The 18,015-nt window shown below is 41.9% G+C and overlaps 1 protein-coding gene across 1 annotated transcript in view; it reads right to left on the bottom strand.

The window, feature by feature from the left end:
- LOC137562325 (uncharacterized) overlaps nucleotides 1-18,015 on the bottom strand; it is a 228,780-nt gene that overhangs the window by 16,055 nt on the left and 194,710 nt on the right. Inside the window, exons 21-23 of the mRNA XM_068273662.1 lie at nucleotides 11,790-11,909; nucleotides 5,717-5,928; nucleotides 1,232-1,312 (exon numbers count right to left, since the gene is read on the bottom strand). Coding sequence (XP_068129763.1) covers nucleotides 1,232-1,312; nucleotides 5,717-5,928; nucleotides 11,790-11,909 — 413 coding nt within the window. The remainder of the gene's footprint in view (nucleotides 1-1,231; nucleotides 1,313-5,716; nucleotides 5,929-11,789; nucleotides 11,910-18,015) is intronic.

Genomic DNA, 18,015 nt, shown 5'->3' with positions numbered 1-18,015 from the left:
AAATAGTAAAAATGTGGTTTTTGTTGGCTCCCCCACTTTTTCAAACCTTAACAGTCACTCGATGATCAAGTTTATGAGCTTTGGGGTCCTTGGCATCAATGATTGGAGAGTGTAAGCAGTTTATCAATCAAACAAATCTGATTGGCTGTTTGTGGCTCCACCCCCTTTTCTGAACATAAATCCCAGTCACCCAGTGACCAACTGTAGCAGGTTTCCATTAACAGTGTAAGAATGGCAGCAATTAAAATATTCCCCTTGAAAATCAATATACACGGTTTGATTGGCTGTTGTAGGCTCCACCCATGTTCCTGAATATTAATTCCAATCACCCAGTGACCAACTGTGCCAAGTTTGGGAATCCTAAGATTAACAGTCTAAGAATGGCTGCAGTTTACATTTTCCCATTTAAAATTAATGGTTGCAATTTGATTGGCTGTTTTTTTTTTTGTTTGTTTTTTTATGTCTTGCCCACTTTCTCTGATCAACTGTGCAAACCCCCAGGACATATCTTACCAGGTAGTAAGGGGTCTTTATACCAAGTTTTGTAGAAAACATTAAACGTGTTTTCGAGTGATGGCAGCATATATGTATATACACACATCTTAGATTTTATATATACTGTAAAGCTATAATACTATATTTTTATTGCTATACAGTACATGATTCAAATATTTAATTTTTAAAGTATTTAATTGGATGAAAACGATTGGATCATTAGTGGTCACCTTAGATGGCAGAGCTGTAAGGGAGGGTTCACACGTGTATTGGCAGGAAATGCAAGCGATTTCTCACATGCAATCTTCCACACAATATGCTCATTTGTCTGCGATTTGATCTAGTGTGACCCCTGAGTAATGGTAATGTTGGTGTACAGATCAAAACTGTACTGGTCCTGAAAATGTATCTTTTTCACTGTCTGAATAACACTAAGCACTATCCCCACTGTTTTTTCTTTATTTATTTATTCTGGGTTTAGCAGTACAGATGTCAAGTTCATTAGCATGTGCATAGGAGATTCTACTTATTTGCCTTCACTACTACAAAAACAATATATATATATAAAATACCGGGTACAGTCATTTGTTGCCGATTTCCATAATACAGGCTTCCATCCTACCTCACCCTCATCAGTGCTCAGCTTCCTGCAGAGATTAGAGGAGCATGACAGCACTTCCTGCTGAAGCCACACCTCCATACTGACTGACTACACAACACTAGGCTCAATACTTACTTTTCACCATTTCTGCAAACAATGTCAAACAACAGTTCAATATTTTCTCCACCTTTTAGAGGAAGTTCATTTGTAATTAACCTGAAAAAAAAACTGGCATTATATCAATGACAAATATATTTGCTTGTTCTTGCACCCTTAACTATTTAAAGTGGGATTCAACTCATAATAACAACATAATATTAAATAAAAGTTTTCTCCTACTTTTATTACCCATACAGCTATCATTTTGCTTTTGTGTACAAATATTATTGTGTACGCACCTTAAGGAATAGTTACAAATTGTGGCTGTTAATGAAACATAAACAAGATAATGTAATCACTTGACTTTAGATATAAGCTTCTCACTGAGGAAGAAAGTGCTTTGTTTAACTATTTGACTGCTGTTCTGCTACCAATTTTTTTTCTTGTAGTACGTTTTATGCTGTAAACAATATTTTAGAGCAAAGAGGAAATACTGAGTTTTATACCACTTTAAATTTAAGGACTTAACAATCTAAGCTAGGGATGTCAAACTGGTCCTTCGAGGGCCGAGGTCCTCACACATTTTTGACACAGCTCAAATTAATTAATGGGTCTGAATCAGGAAAGGTGTGGCTCATCAGGTAGAACACATTTGTCCATTTCTAATTTCATCCTAATCACTGGCATGGATCTGGCCCTCCAGACCTGGAGTTCGACACATGTGATCTAAGCAAAGTGGACATAATTCTATTTCTTGAAAAAATTAAGCACATTTAAGGTGAAATGATTGATAGGGCCAACATTTGCTACAGATTTACAATTCATGTTATGTAGCATTGCAATGCTTATTACTAGGTGTACAGTATTTATTTTTCCAACAGCAGTGCACACCTTTAAAGTGTACCTGAGATGAGAAGTGTCTCAGCTTCCATACCTACCTGGAGCTTCCTTAAAGGAGCCATCAGGGGAAAAAGGCTAATATAAGTGGTACTTACCGGGTGCTTCCTAGAGCTCCAAGCTCCCAGGACGTCCCTCGCCGCAGCTCTGCCCGCAGCCGTTCGCCGCAGGTCCGTCCCGGTCCCCGGCGATGATGTCAGAGCGACCTCCAGGTCGCTCTGTACTGTGCCTGCGCGAGCTGCACTGTCAAATATCGCCACATGGGCCGGAGCGGAGGGAGGGACGTCCTGGGAGCTTGGAGCTGGAGGAAGCACCCGGTAAGTACCACTTATATTAGCCTTTTTCCCCTGATGACTCCTTTAAACCCCCTTAAAGGACTTACGAGGCCAACGGAGGAAAAAAAGTTAATTAGCTGCATCGTCGTTTCAGGCACGGAGGACGCCGTCCACGCCCTCCATGCCGATCCGCCGGGTCCCCCCGCTCATTATCCCCCGGGCCGGCTCCCGACCCCCACGGCCTGGGTCGAGCTCTCCTGCCTCTCCAAAGATGGCTGGTTCTTCCTCTGGCCGCGGCTGTGCAGTCTGCCTGGCCGCGAGTGCGGCTGTGCAGCTCTAGGGCCAACCCCTCGATCCATGCTACATAACGGGGATCACCACGGAGGTCGCGGACGGCATCTTCTGTGCCTGAAACGACGATGCAGGTAATTAACTTTTTTTCCTCCATTGGACTCGTAAGTCCTTTAAGGCCACTAGTCCCTCGCCATGTACGGCACCAAGCCAGGCCCGCACCCCAATCTTGCTCTCACGCAGAATGCTCCCAGGGACGGGAGCACAACGGGGGAGCATGCCTGGCCGGGCCACGCATGTGCAATGAAGTCCGTCTCTGCCAGGCTTTCAGGATGAATTGCAAGTGACAGGAGCCACCGGGGAGATGGCAAGGGACATGCGGCCTCAAGGGGGCTTAAGGGAGCCCCAGGTAAGTATGGAACCTGAGACGCTTCTCTGGAAAGGGAAAGTTTGTGGGAAATATCCCTAGTGGTGGGAGCAGTAGTGAATAATCCCCCAACTGGTGAGAACACCTTGAGGAGGCTGTCTGTGCTGCCCCTTTTCCCCTTTAGGGTGTAGCTTGCAGATCATGGTCCCAGTTGGTGAAAATGTTTGGTAACTTGCCTATTTTGGGCACCTCTCTGTGTTACTGTAATTATATAGTTATTGATCTGCACTAGTATAGTGGTGCACAAACTGAGTGACCATACTGATGGCTGGATTTGTATTCCAAAACCCTTGCATACCTTTGTCTGGGAACACTTAGTATAGGTTGCAAATATAGGCATCCTACTGAGGACCCTGCATCACGGTAGTGATACTACTACAACCATGCTTTCACTGTTAGTGTGCACAGATTGGAGGCATCAGATCTGGGCCTATCTTGCCTTGTGCTAGAAGCACTTTGTATGATGTAGGCACAGATTCAGCACAGTCATTAAAGAGAATCTGTATTGTTAAAATCGCACAAAAGTAAACATACCAGTGCGTTAGGGGACATCTCCTATTACCCTCTGTCACAATTTAGCCGCTCCTCGCCGCATTAAAAGTGGTTAAAAACAGTTTTAAAAAGTTTGTTTATAAACAAACAAAATAGCCACCAAAACAGGAAGTAGGTTGATGTACAGTATGTCCACACATAGAAAATACATTCATACACAAGCAGGCTGTATACACCCTTCCTTTTGAATCTCAAGAGATCATTTGTCTGCAGCTATCTTCCACTGAAGTGTCAGGCTGTTTCTTCCTGCAGAGTGCAGACAGCTCTGCCTGTATGTAATTCCTCAGTATGTGAAAGTCCAGCCAGCTCAGAGGAGGATTTATCCAGCTTGTAAAAGATAAGAGAGAAGAGAGAAGCTGCCCTAATCTAAATAATACACAGGCAGTGTGCAGAGAGGGGCCTGGAGGGGGGAGATGCATCACAGAACCACAACACTGAAGAACTTGGCAGCCTTCCAGACACAGGCCGACAAGTCTGACAAGAGAGAGATAAGTTGATTTATTACAGAGATGGTGATAGTAGAACGTGCTGCAGTAAGCCAGAACAGAATAGAATAGCTTTTGGAACTTGTAGGATGATAAAAAACAGGATGCAATTTTTGCTACGGAGTCTCTTTAAGAAGTCAAAATTTAGGCGTAGCATGAAACTTTCACCTATTGCTAACCTAAAATATGGATATGCCTAACTGTAAACATCCAACAAACCCCACCTATTTATGCTTACTGTAGCACCTAATAGAAAAGCAATCTTTGTTAAATTACTTAAAATCTATAGAGATTATTTAATAAATTGCATTACACTGATATAACAACAATAATAACAATAACAATAATATTTATATAGCGCTTTTCTCCCTGGGGACTCAAAGCACTGTGACCCTGCATTATGCAGTCTCAAAGGCTAGCGAAAAGAGGTGAGTTTTTAGCCTTTTTTTAAAGCTGTCCAGAGAGGGAGCCTCTCGTACTGATTGTGGAAGTGAGTTCCATAGAGTAGGGGCTGCATAGGAAAAGGCCCGAGCACCAAATTTTAAGTGTATCCTGGGAATAACCAGCTTCATCTTGTTGGCAGAGCGGAGGGTGCGTTGAGGGGCATAAAGTTCCAATAGATCCGCTATGTATTTGGGTCCCATGTGGTGTAGAGCCTTGAATGTCAGCAGGCAGATCTTAAAATTGATTCTCCATTTTACTGGCAACCAGTGAAGAGTTTGCAGTACTGGGGTGATGTGTGAGCTGCGGGGGGCATTGGCTAGGAGTCTGGCTGTGATTACTTTGGCATTTACTCTCATCTCTCCTCTGAGCATCTACATGTGAGTGACTTGGAAAGCTTCCTTACATGTCTGTTAGTGAGATGGAAATGATTACTCCTGCTTTCTATATGTGCATGCCAGCATCTATGCAGAAATGAGAATCCTTCCACCTTGTGGCATTGTCATATTACTGCAACTTGTGCACCCGTAGAGTGTACCAGAGCTGACAAAAGTAAAAAGATTTATACATAGCTGGGGCTTCCTTGAGTCCCATACGCTCAGATCGCTCCCACAATGCCATCCTCCGCTGTCTGCCGCTCAGATACCGGGTCCCTGCACTTCTGTCAGTCGGGGCCAGTCTTTTTACTTTTGTCAACTCTGAGTCCCTTTAAGAAGCAATGAGGGAGTGAAAGTTCTGTCATTCTTTACACTAAACTGTATACCATTCCCATGGTTTGCTGGAGATGTCCTAAAAAGTTTTAAGAGCTGCAGTTTGACATTAAAAGGAATTTATGACAATCCATTACAAAATTATAGACTTTCTAGCTTTAACTTTACTCACACTCGTCTTCCTATCATGTCAATATCACCTCTAATGAGAACACAATGTTTTTAAATTGCTTGTATGTATTGGCACCCAAAATCCTTAAAATACAATCCCAATATTTGAAAATACTATAATTATGGTGATTACAGTCAAACACAAGGGGGAGGGGGAAACATGTGCATACTGCCAAATGTTGGATTTTTAATATATACTATTTATTTTTTGTTTGTAAATTATACATCTAAATATACAGCAACCCTCTATTGATCGCAACCAAATTTCATACCATTTGGCACAGTCCAGATGCCCGTTGGCCAATGCCAGATAGGGCAGACTTGGTGTTCCTTTTGTCTTCACATTTCCATGAATGAACTCTCTTTCCCCGGGATCAGATTCTAATATAACCTGGATTGCATATTTCTGACCTTGTAGGGCAGCACAATGAACTGGGAGAAGTCCCTTATTGTTGCATTTTCTTGTGGATGCTCCATTGGAAAGCTGTAACAGAAAAAAATATTCAACTCACTCAATGGATGGAAACAACCTTATCACCTAGTTGTGGTAGGAACTGGAAAAATATTAAAAATACTGGCTCGTGCCTCCTGGTTTTCCTGCATCCCCATTATTATTATTATTATCGCTGATTCATAAAATGTTAACCTATTGCGTGGCGCTGTACAAAGTAAAAAACAAACAAGGATTACATAATAACACAGATAGTGTTGGTAAACACCAAATATAGACGCTGGTACAAAATACAATTGGTAGACATACTGTAGTAATTACAGTGATAAATATAATATGAACTAATTCCAAGACACAAATGAGTGAGAGAGTCCTGTCTTTGCGAGCTTACAATCTAAAAAAAATGGGGGGGGGGGGGGGGGGGACCGAAGGGGGGTTAGAATACAATCTCAAGCGGCAGTGTGTTCTTAGGTTATCTAGTAAGGGGTATAATTTGGCCAGGGTTTCAAGGAGAAATGGCCTAAGTCACTAAAAAGTGAGCAGATCTCCTGAGGACGGCATAACACCGAAACCGGTAGAGCTGTGGACTCTGGGCAATACTCTACAACTGATCTGATCCATATGAGCACTGGATGTGCATTATATGCTGTTTTAAAGTGACGGGTCCCTTGTAATAAGGACCCTCAACGTGAGTATCTTTGTGGTTTTTATTTGTAATTTTAAATAAATTTGAATGCATTTTAGTACGCACTAACAGTGAATTGATGTGTTCATTTGGTGACGGTCACCTGTCTGTTTGTTAGAGCACAGGGTGACTGCAGCGATCACCATTTGATGTTTGGATATTCGGCGCTGAGGATAATAGTGCAAATATATTAATTTATGCTTTGGGATAAAGGGGAAGGCCAAATTGCAGAAGCTGCCTTTCCTACATAAAGATTATATTTGGGTGCTCTGATTACTAAATTAGCAGAAGTTATATTTAGGTCTGTGCTTAGAGATGGGCTTTAATAATATTAACATTTATAATAACCACCACCATCTGTTCTCATGTACTTGCCAGGTAAAACCCAAGGCTGTATTACACTTACATTTAATGTGAAGAGGGACAGAAAAACTACAGTATATTTTGAATATCTACTGTATATATTTTGAATACAAGCTGCAGCACTGTGTGCTATTGTTATAAAAAGTTAGAGTTATTTTTCGTTTTGTTAAATAGTGGGGGAAAAAATAGAAAACTTAAACAGACATTTTATAGGACAAAATTGTGTATGCTGTATACAGTATGTACATTCTGCATATCACTCTGATGTTTTAGCAGTAACACTGTTGTAATGTAGAATACATTTTACCTGTAATATAATCTAACATTTCTTATTTTCATTTTCTTTTATAACATTAACAGCAGTTTTTTTTGGAATAACATTAACAGCAGTGGAGACATGCCTATCTCAGCAGGGCTGTTTTTAAGCATAGACAAGCCAGGCATATTCTTGCGGTGAGACCTGCAGGTGGGGGCAGCACAGAGCTCCAATACTGAGAGTTGGGAGGAGTGGGGAGGATGGGTAAAAAGGTGCTTTGCCTGAGGCAACACAATGTCCTGAAATGGCCCTGCATCTCAGCAGGGCCGGTTTAGGCCACACGGGGGCCCTGGGGCAAAAGTAACTTGGGGGGCCCCCTACACCCCCGCCCAGCGAAGTCAGCCCCCAAACCGACTGCTGCCCCTTGTGGTCTCGCATAGACTTCTCCCATGGCCCCCGTACATTGTTTAGCTCAGCTGCCTTGTAATAACTCACCTGTATCAGCTGCTCCCTCCTGTGCTTTGCCTTCAGCCCTGCTGCCTGTGTCTCGTCCATCTGGCACGTTACATGTTAATAACATACACAGGGTCATAGAGGCAGGCAGCGTGGCTGAAGAGGGAGCACGCACGGGATGGAGCTGCTGCAGGGACAGGTGAGTTATTACAAGGCTGCTGGGTAGGGGTGTAACTACATCAGGCCCCTCTGCAGAGATTTGTTGGTGGACACCCCCCTTGGACCAGAACAGAGACATACCAGCAGAATCAATCAGTAAAGAAAATAAAAGTGTCGCCCAAGAATGTCCCACAAAGCTACGTATGCCATGTTCCAACAAGCTATTCAGTCAACTATTCAGACATTTCAAAAAAATCACCAGGATTGCACTTTTATTTAGCTTTCCTGTATGACAAGAAGAAACAGCCAGCACTAGGGGAAGAGGGAAACAAAGGTGAATGAAGGAGGGCAGGTGCCAACCAAGAGGGCTTCTGAGCGTTTTTCAAATCAACAGTGATTTGGAAAGCACCTGGCTAATGTTACCCTATGACGGTGTTCTCACAGCAGCATTGTGATTTTTTCAAAATCACAAACACACTGCATGTAGCATTTTTTGAGCGATTCATTCAAAAATCGCTCTAAAAATCATTTCATAAAATCGCACTCACAAATTGCTAGTGATTTCTATTGTGATTTTGGCATGCACTAGCCCAGAAAGAGGAGGAGTTGAGAGAAATTGAGAATAGCCTGAGATGGAGCAGAGCGCTCATCTGTATTGCATTCTCACAACACACAGAGGCTATTTGCCTGTAATAGGATTCCTGTCCCTGCCGGTCTCTCACACAAGTCAGAAAGCAGCCCTCCTGGAGTCTAGGCACTGTCAAAAACTTTTCAACTTGTATAACACCTTATCCACACATGCAGTCATTATAACAATGGTGAGAGACAAGACAGATGTTTGCCCATGGACCCTCCAGGCAAGCTCTGCATCATGCTGTGTATATTTACCAGCTTGCCTGCCCTTTAATTGCACTTTTATCAGCTAGCCTTATGTTTCACATTGCCTTACAACAACAAACCTAAATACACCAGACCTGCCCTAAATCACTGATTGAAAGGCGGCCTGGGGGGAGATGGCCCCCCTTCCCCCCTGGCCAGTGTGGGTCTGCCTGCCACTGCAGCTGAGCTGAACATGCAGGCATATGGGAACAGTCTGAAAGACCACCTTGGGAGCCCAGCAGAGGTCAAAGGCCCTGGGTCATTTGCCCCTTTTGCCTCTATGGTAGCGCCGGCCCTGCACCTCAGTCAGCTTTGGAACTAAAAGTAACATCAGGTCTATGAACAAGCCAGTAAGAGTACCTAGGACACGACAGTAACTATCCCATCACGGGATTTCAGAACTTAACCACTTTACCCCCGCGCGTATGTATTTCTCCGCCCCTTTTTCCATCCTTTAAAAACCAGGGACGGAGAAACACGTACTTTCCGCGTTCCCGACGCTGCCCGCGCTCCCGCTCGTAAACACGCCGCCCGCCGCTAGTAAACACGCCGCCGCCCGCTCGCCCAGAGATCAATGAACGGGAAAATCCATTCCCGTTCGTTGATCTAAGCCCCGCAACAGCTGCTCTCCTATGGGCAGCGCGATCATTGTGAGAAAAAACTCACGTGTCCAGCCTCCTTATTCTTCCTCCAAGCTTCCGGAAGGAAGCTTGGAGGTCGCATTAAAACAAAAAGTTACTGTGGCCATCTTGTGGCCAAATAGTAAACTACACCCTACACATTTTTCACATACAAATAAATGACTTTTACACATAAAATTAACTCATTACCTCCCACACTCCCCATTTTTTTTTTTTTGTAATTAAAAAAAAATTAAAAAATTTACAATTAAAAAAAATACATAAATAGTTACCTTAGGGACTGAACTTTTTAAATATTTATGTCAAGAGGGTATAACACTGTTACTTTATAAACTATGGGCTTGTAATTAGGGATGGACGCAAAACTGAAAAAAATGCACCTTTATTTCCAAATAAAATATTGGCGCCAAACATTGTGATAGGGACATAATTTAAATGGTTTTATAACCGGGACAAAAGGGCAAATACGTTTCATGGGTTTTAATTACAGTAGCATGCATTATTTAAAAACTATAATGGCCGAAAACTGAAAAATAATTATTTTTTTCCCCACATTTTTCCTATTTTCCCATTAAAACACATTTAGAAAAAAATAATTCTTGGCATAATGTCCCACCTAAAGAAAGCCTAATTGGTGGCGGAAAAAACAAGATATAGTTCATTTCATTGCGATAAGTAATAATAAAGTTATAGACGAATGAATGGAAGGAGCGCTGAAAGGTGAAAATTGCTCTGGTGCTCAGGGGGTAAAACCCCTCAGTGGTGAAGTGGTTAAAGTGAACCTAAAAGGAAAATAAACTATTGAGATAAACAATTGAATCTATAGGCCTAATTTTAAATAAGAATTTCCTAGAATCATCCAATTTTCTGATTTTGTTTTAAAGGTGAGAAATCAATGTTTGAATATTGTCTTGCTGTCATCTGCTGCTGCACTTTATTTGTATTCATTTATGACCTGCTGAATTTCTTGTCTGTGAAGAGTTTTGGCTTTTGGAGACTCAACCAGATTTCTCATGGTCAGTTCTATGGGGTTGCAAAATATTGATATCAGTGACCTGAATTTTTTTTAAGAATCTCTGCTTTCACTAGAGAGGGGAAGCTCTTGCTGATTTGAAGGGATTACGCAATTTGTTTCCATTAAGTATTTCAGGCTCTGAACACAGAGAATTTATTGTTAGTTTATTTTTTTCACAATAGCGCCCCTTTAAATGATTCGAAAATGTAGCATCCTTGGTTCTGTAATTCTAGCTACTTAGAAACTGAACAGCAGCCACTGCATAAACCACTGAACTGTATTATACTGTCTTGTACTAAAATGATTATAATTAATTCTGTACAGCAGAACACTGGCTGTGAGAACTTTCTTTAAGAAGAAGTATAATGTCTCATATTGGGTTTCCACTGTGCTCATTTCTTAGATTTATGCAGGTAAAGTGCATGCAACGTAGGATAAATATTCTGGTTGCAGTAGGAGTATCCTCATATGGAAAGGAGAACTATATTTAGCATATAGTACATTTCCAAAGAACACACTTTAAATCCAGCGTGTCTGTGTTTGTGGTGAAAAAATAACATTAAAAAAAAACACACGTTTATTAGGGGATAGGCATTTGCCTGTACAGCTGTGCACCAACACCCAGAAGAAAGCCAGCAGTATCTGGGTAGCCGGTGCGAGGCAGACAATTTGGGTGCAGCGCCACGGCTGGGATTTGGGTGCCGCCATAGGCCATAATGTGAATTACAACTATAGCGGAGCTCACTGACTAATTTGGGCAACGGCAATAGCCGAAGTCCGAATTACATGGGACAGATACTAAATTAGGTAGTCAGCAGAGGAAGAGATTAGAAAATAGCCAGTAAACCTGTAGTGACCATAAGGTGAAAAAAAATAAGAAGAGGAAAGTCCCTGCATTCTCCAGAGGCTTCCTGTGTCCTCCTGGAGACCACCATGGCTTCTGAAGATTGCGACCACACCCCTCTTCATGCACGAGTATGGCCATGCTGCACCTGTGCAGTAGAACAGAGCCACTCGGGCATGAAGAGGAGAGTGGTTGCAATCAGAAATCCAACAAGCTTTTGTCAGATTTCTTTTGGGGGTCAAAGCGTGGCAATGGTGGGGGCCAGGAGGATGGGGGAAGCCTATGCTGAATCCAGAGGCTTCCCTCTTCTTAGGTAAGTATCTAGTTTTTGTCTTCATGTTCACCCTGGCCACACTCTAAAGGCCAGGAGACATTACTTAGGTCAATAGGATGCAAATACTTCCAGCTTGCATGCAAGTTTAATGAAAATTGTATGCAACATGGATTTGGGCCATTCATATTCAATTCCTGCTGACTTTGGCCTAATTTCAGATTGCATAGAATTTGCATTAGATTTGCATGCAGTCGGGAGTTATAAGTATCTTACTGACCATCTCTAGCCATCATGTATCACCAAACAAAGAGAGTATTCCACATACCAGCAGCTGTAGACAATCAACCCGGGTTGGCTTTCCTGGTTCACCATTGCTGATCATATGGAGTGCTGTATTGCCATCATCATCTCTCCAGTTGACTTGAGCACCATATGCAAGTAGTAGCTGCAAGCAGGAAATATTTACTATGTCGCATTATATTACATACATACGATTATACAAATGTTCTGATGATTATTATTACATACTGTAGGGTGGAAACAGTAAATTCGGGCGCCTGAGGCTAGTGGACAAATCGGGCGCCGCCATTCACTTCTATAATAAATATCGTTTAATGGGCGCCCGGTAGGAAAAAAGGGCGCCGGAGAAAACTAACGTTTTAAAAGCGGCGCCCGGAGACTTAATGTTTTATTACTGTTTCTCATGATTACACATTATTTAATGATTTATACATGTTTAAATATTATTTTTAAACGAAAACCAGTACAATATTTTTTCCAAACATTATTTTTAAACGAAAAACATTACTTTTTTTTTTTTTAACATTATTTTTAAACGAAAAAAATAACAGGGGGGTCTTAGGTTTAGGCACCAACAGGGGGGTCTTAGGTTTAGGCACCAACAGGGGGGTCTTAGGTTTAGGCACCAACAGGGGGGTCTTAGGTTTAGGCACCAACAGGGGGTCTTAGGTTTAGGCACCAACAGGGGGTCTTAGGTTTAGGCACCAAAAGGGGGGTCTTAGGTTTAGGCACCAACAGGGGGGTCTTAGGTTTAGGCACCAACAGGGGGTCTTAGGTTTAGGCACCAACAGGGGGGTCTTAGGTTTAGGCACCAACAGGGGGGTCTTAGGTTTAGGCACTAACAGGGGGGTCTTAGGTTTAGGCACCAACAGGGGGGTCTTAGGTTTAGGCACTAACAGGGGGGTCTAGGGGTTAGGGGTAGGTACAGGGAGGGTTACTTAGGCACCAACAGGGGGGGTCTTAGGTTTAGGCATCAACAGGGGGGTCTAGGGGTTAGGGGTAGGTACAGGGAGGGTTACTTAGTAATTTTTTTTTTAAACGTTATTATGCGTTTCATTATTTAAACGAAAGATTAATGTTTTTACAATTGCCGATTTAATACACATTATTTAATGATTTATAAAAACATTACTTTTAAACGAAATACATTTTTAAACGTAATCCATGTTTATCGTTAAAAACCCGGCGCCCTTTTTTCCCATCGCCCCTTTTTAACGTACGCCTGTAGGGTGCAGTCAATCTGACACATCTTAACATTATCATTGTGGGTAGGAACAAAATAGGCAGAAATGCTAGCATTGTAGAAAATGCAGCGAAAACGCACATAATGCAGGTCAATGGGCTGTATAAAAAGACGCATATGTTTGTTTTCTGCATTGTGTGTTTTTAAAAATGCTGGTCTAGCTGCATATTTTTCCAAAATACATTAAAACACACATAATGAAAGTCGATGGTGACGCAGAGGTATTGCGTTCTAGTGATTTGTGTATGAATGTAAATAACCTAGCAATGAAATACATATGGCCACCACCACCACATGCCTCTCATTTCAGGTTCCCTTTTAGAAAATTGCAGATTGATTCAGCAAACCTGTTTAGTGCCATTAATACTCCAATTTTAAGGATCATCCTGCTGATTAACCTTAAAGAGACTCCGTAACAAAAATTGCATCCTGTTTTTATCATCCTATAAGTTCCAAAAGCTATTCTAATGTGTTCTGGCTTACTGCAGCACTTTCTGCTATCACAGTCTCTGTAATAAATCAATGTATCTTTCCCCTGTCAGACTTGTCGGCCTGTGTCTGGAAGGCTGCCAAGTTCCTCAGTGTTGTGGTTCTGCTATAAACTCCCCCCTCTCTGCACACTGCCTGTGTATTATTTAGATTAGAGCAGCTTCTCTCTTCTCTCTTATCTTTTACAAGCTGGATAAATCGTCCTCTGAGCTGGCTGGGCTTTCACATACTGAAGAATTACAGACAAGGGCAAAGCTGTTTGCAGGAAGAAAAGAGCAGCCTGAAACTTCAGTGCATGAGAACAGGGGGAAGAAACACACAAATGATCTCTTGAGATTCAAAAGGAATGGTGTATACAGCCTGCTTGTGTATGGATGTATTTTTCTATGTGTGGACATACTGTATATCAACCTACTTCCTGTTTTGGTGGCCATTTTGTTTGTTTACAAACAAACTTTTTAAAACTGTTTTTAACCACTTTTAATGCGGTGAGGAGCGGCGAAATTGTGACAGAGGGTAATAGGAGATGTCCCCTAACGCACTGGTATGTTTACTTTTGAGCGATTTTAACAATACAGATTCTCTTTAATCTCTAAATTTAAAATTTTATGTTAGCCTAATTTGGAAAATCTATTAACAGTCTTCCATCTACCGACTGATTCATCTAACTTTTATAGCTACTGCTATTGTGGCTTACAAACTGGGTTAAGACAGGCATATAGCAGGCATTCAGTGGTAATGCACAGCAGAAATGTGCTTTTGGCATGTGGCATAAATGCTCCTGCATTTCAGATCTAGACAGTTACATATATAGAAAAACAACAGTGAGGGCCCTCTCCTGCTAGCAAAGGGGATGTGGCTTCAAAATGGAGGGGTTACATGTCCCCTTCCGTTCTCAGAGATTTGTCCCCACCAGGCATTGAAGAGCTTTCAGCATTTTTGTATTCTAATACTAACTCCTCCCCTCATCCTCTTTCTGTTGGAGTACCACAGGGCTCAGTCCTTGCACCTCTATTTTTCACCATCTACACCTATGGTATTTGTTACTTTAAGGTCTTTTTCTGATGCAATTCCCATTTGCAAATGCAATACAATTATTTTCTTCAAATTTCAATTTTCATTTTTCCATGCGTTTCCAAAGAACTTTATCTGAGAAAATGTTTTGTTTGAGTGACAAACTTAGTATGATCTCTGTGTAACGATTGTGGAATTCTCTCCGTGGTCAGCGCACAGGACGCGCGCTGACACTGTGGAAATCCTCCACAAGCGTATAATTTGAGAGAACCCAGCAAAAGGTGCAACGGACCTGTAGAGGGAAATTCCTGTCGGCAGATGGAGCTGTGGAGTGCAGAGGAACAGATCCTCTGCCCTGCCACAGACGCCAGACAGGAATTGTACGAAGGGAAGAAACGCAGGGCAAGATAGCCCTTAAAGAGAGAGAGTAAAGCGACAGAGTGTATGTGTGTCCACAAATCTAGTCGCCACCCAGCGACGATGAACACACAACCATGAAGATCAGGTTAGAAGGCAATAGCAAGAGATGGCGATTGCTAACAGCGACATAAGACCGAATAAGCACAGAGGAGGAATGTATGTATGTCCACCAATCTAATCGCCAACCTGCGACGGTGGACACACAACAGAGGAAACCAAGTGAAAACGCAATCGCAAGAGAAGCGATTGCGAATGAGAATGAGCACAGGGACAGACTGTATGTGTGTGCACCAATTTAGTCGCCAACCCGCGACGGTGCATACACAACAGCAGAAACGAAGTAGGAACGCAATCGCGAGAGAGGCAATTGCCAGAGGTGACACAAGGCTAAAGCAAGACAGGGCACGAGAGTAGCAAAGGCACAGCAAATCATACAATGAGAAGATAAGGAAAATAACAAACGCTAACTAAACGCGAACACTGCACGCATTCGCAACAGCGAACGCGTTTACAGCGTGATCTCTGCATGTTAAGCTGTTTTATGTTTTATAGCAAATGACTAAAATACCATACTGTCAGTATCTTAACGGTTTGGGCACCTTTAAGATACTTTATAGTTGTATTTCAGAAGTGTTAAGATCAGATTAGAAGATTTCAATAAGGACAGTTAGGTAAAGGCAAAGACCTTTACAAACATGGCACGCAAAAATCACAACAGTCGCCCTCTGATTTGGCAGTAAAATGAATCCACTACAGCTCTGACAGTTCCAAATATTTATAAGATAAAAGCAGCAACCCACCATGGGATTAGTAAGAATTCAAAAATTACTGAAAACAACCTGTAAGTCAAGAGACTGCTGACAGATATATAGCAAGTGGCATCACAATACATTGAACTGTTCCACAACTGCGAAAGTCTCACAAATATTAAGAAGATGTCAAACTGTTTTACAAAACAATTTTTCTTACTTAAAGCACACCTGAAGTGAGAGGGATATGGAGGCTGAAATATTTATTTCCTTTAAAAAAATGCAAATGGAAGCTGTCCAGTTGATCATCTGCCTGTTATGCCTTTTCGCCATAGACCCTAAACAAGCATGCAGAATTGCAGATCAGGTGCTCTGACTCAAGTCTGACCAGATTAGCCACATGGTTGATTCAGGTGTGCAATTAAGACATTACTGCAGCTAAAGATGACCAGCAGGACTGCCAGGCAACTGGTATTGTTTAAATTATACAAATATGGCCATCACCACATGCCTCTCACTTCAGGTTTCCTTTAAGATGGAAAAATGATAAGACGAGACCCCTGCCCATGTCCTGAAATTTTCCTGCAGATGCCCAAGGTTACAGTCCCATACAGTGGGATGCAAAAGTTTGGGCAACCTTGTTAATCGTCATGATTTTCCTGTATAAATCGTTGGTTGTTATGATAAAAAAATGTCCGTTAAATACATCATATAGAAAACAAAAGTTTGCTTTCTTAAAACAGAAAGAATTTGTGATAATTCAGGTTGGAGTGATCTCCGAGATGTCTCCCAGTGCATCACTGCTGAATATATGCAAATTAACCATTGTTGCCCTTAGCAGCTAAAGACAGCTCCAGATCCACTGGAATGCAATGATGTGTCAGCTTGTTAATTTGTACAGAGCCATAATAATCCAACATGCATACAGACTGTTTCGGATTGGTTGATCCTCATCAGTGCATGGCATGGATTAATTTGACTCTATGAAGTAGGACTTGAAACACCCAGGGGACCCAGAAGTCATTGGAGTGTGTAAGGGGCTACAATGGTCCTAAAAGCCCCCTTACTAAAATGCTATGGAAAACAAAAGTTAACTTTCTTAAAACAGAAAGAATTTGAGATAATTCAGGTTGAAGTGAGCTCCGAGATGTCTCCCAGTGCATCGCTGCTGAATATATGAAAATTAACCATTGTTGCCCTTAGAAGCTAAACACACCTCCAGATCCGCTGGAATGCAATGATGTGCCAGCTTGTTAATTTGTACTTAATAATGCCATATTAATCCAACATACATACAGACTGTTTCGGATTGGTTGATCCTCATCAGTGCATGGCATGGATTAATTTGGCTCTATGTAGTAGGGCTTGAACCACCAAGGAGACACATATCTGAGAAGTGAAATGAAGTTTATTGGATTTACAGAAAGTGTGCAATAATTGTTTCAACAAAATTAGGCAGGTGCATATATTTGGGCACTACAAAAAAGAAATGAAATCAATATTTAGTAGATCCTCCTTTTGCAGAAATTACAGCCTCTAAACGCTTCCTGTAGGTTCCAATGAGAGTCTGGATTCTGCTTGAAGGTATTTTGGACCATTCCTCTTTACAAAACATCTTTAGTTCATTCAAGTTTGATGGCTTCCAAGCATGGACAGCTCTCTTTAACTCACACCACAGATTTTCAATTATATTCAGGTCTGGGGACTAAGATGGCCATTGCAGAACGTTGTACTTGTTCATCTGCATGAATGCCTTAGTGGATTTTGAGCAGTGTTTAGGGTTGTTGTCTTATTGAAAGATCCAGCCCCGGCGCACCTTCAGCTTTGTCACTGATTCCTGGACATTGGTCTCCAGAATATGCTGATAATGAGTAGAATCCATGCATCCCTCAACTTTGACAAAATTCCCAGTCCCTGCACTGGCCACACAGCCCCACAGCATTATGGAACCACCACCATATTTTACTGTAGGTAGCAGATGTTTTTCTTGGAATGCTTTGCTGTTTTTCCTCCATGCATAACGCCCTTTGTTATGCCCAAATAACTCAATTTTAGTTTCCTCAGTCCACAGGACCTTATTCCAAAATGAAGCTGGCTTGTCCAAATGAGCTTTAGCATACCTCAAGCAGCTCTGCTTGTGCTGTGGGCGGAGAAAAGGCTTCCTCTGCAGAGACTTCCTCTGACACAGCTTTCTGTATCCTTCCCCTAAGCCATGATAGTGAACAATATTTGTCTTCAGGTCATTTGAGGGTTGTTTTGAGAACCCCATGTTGTTACTCTTCAGAGTAAATTAAAAGAGGAGGGAAATGTACAATTCACCCCCTTAAATACTCTTT

Source organism: Hyperolius riggenbachi, chromosome 3 (genome assembly GCF_040937935.1).
Source record: "Hyperolius riggenbachi isolate aHypRig1 chromosome 3, aHypRig1.pri, whole genome shotgun sequence".
Lineage (NCBI taxonomy): Eukaryota > Metazoa > Chordata > Amphibia > Anura > Hyperoliidae > Hyperolius > Hyperolius riggenbachi.
This window is presented reverse-complemented; position numbering and strand designations above follow the sequence as displayed.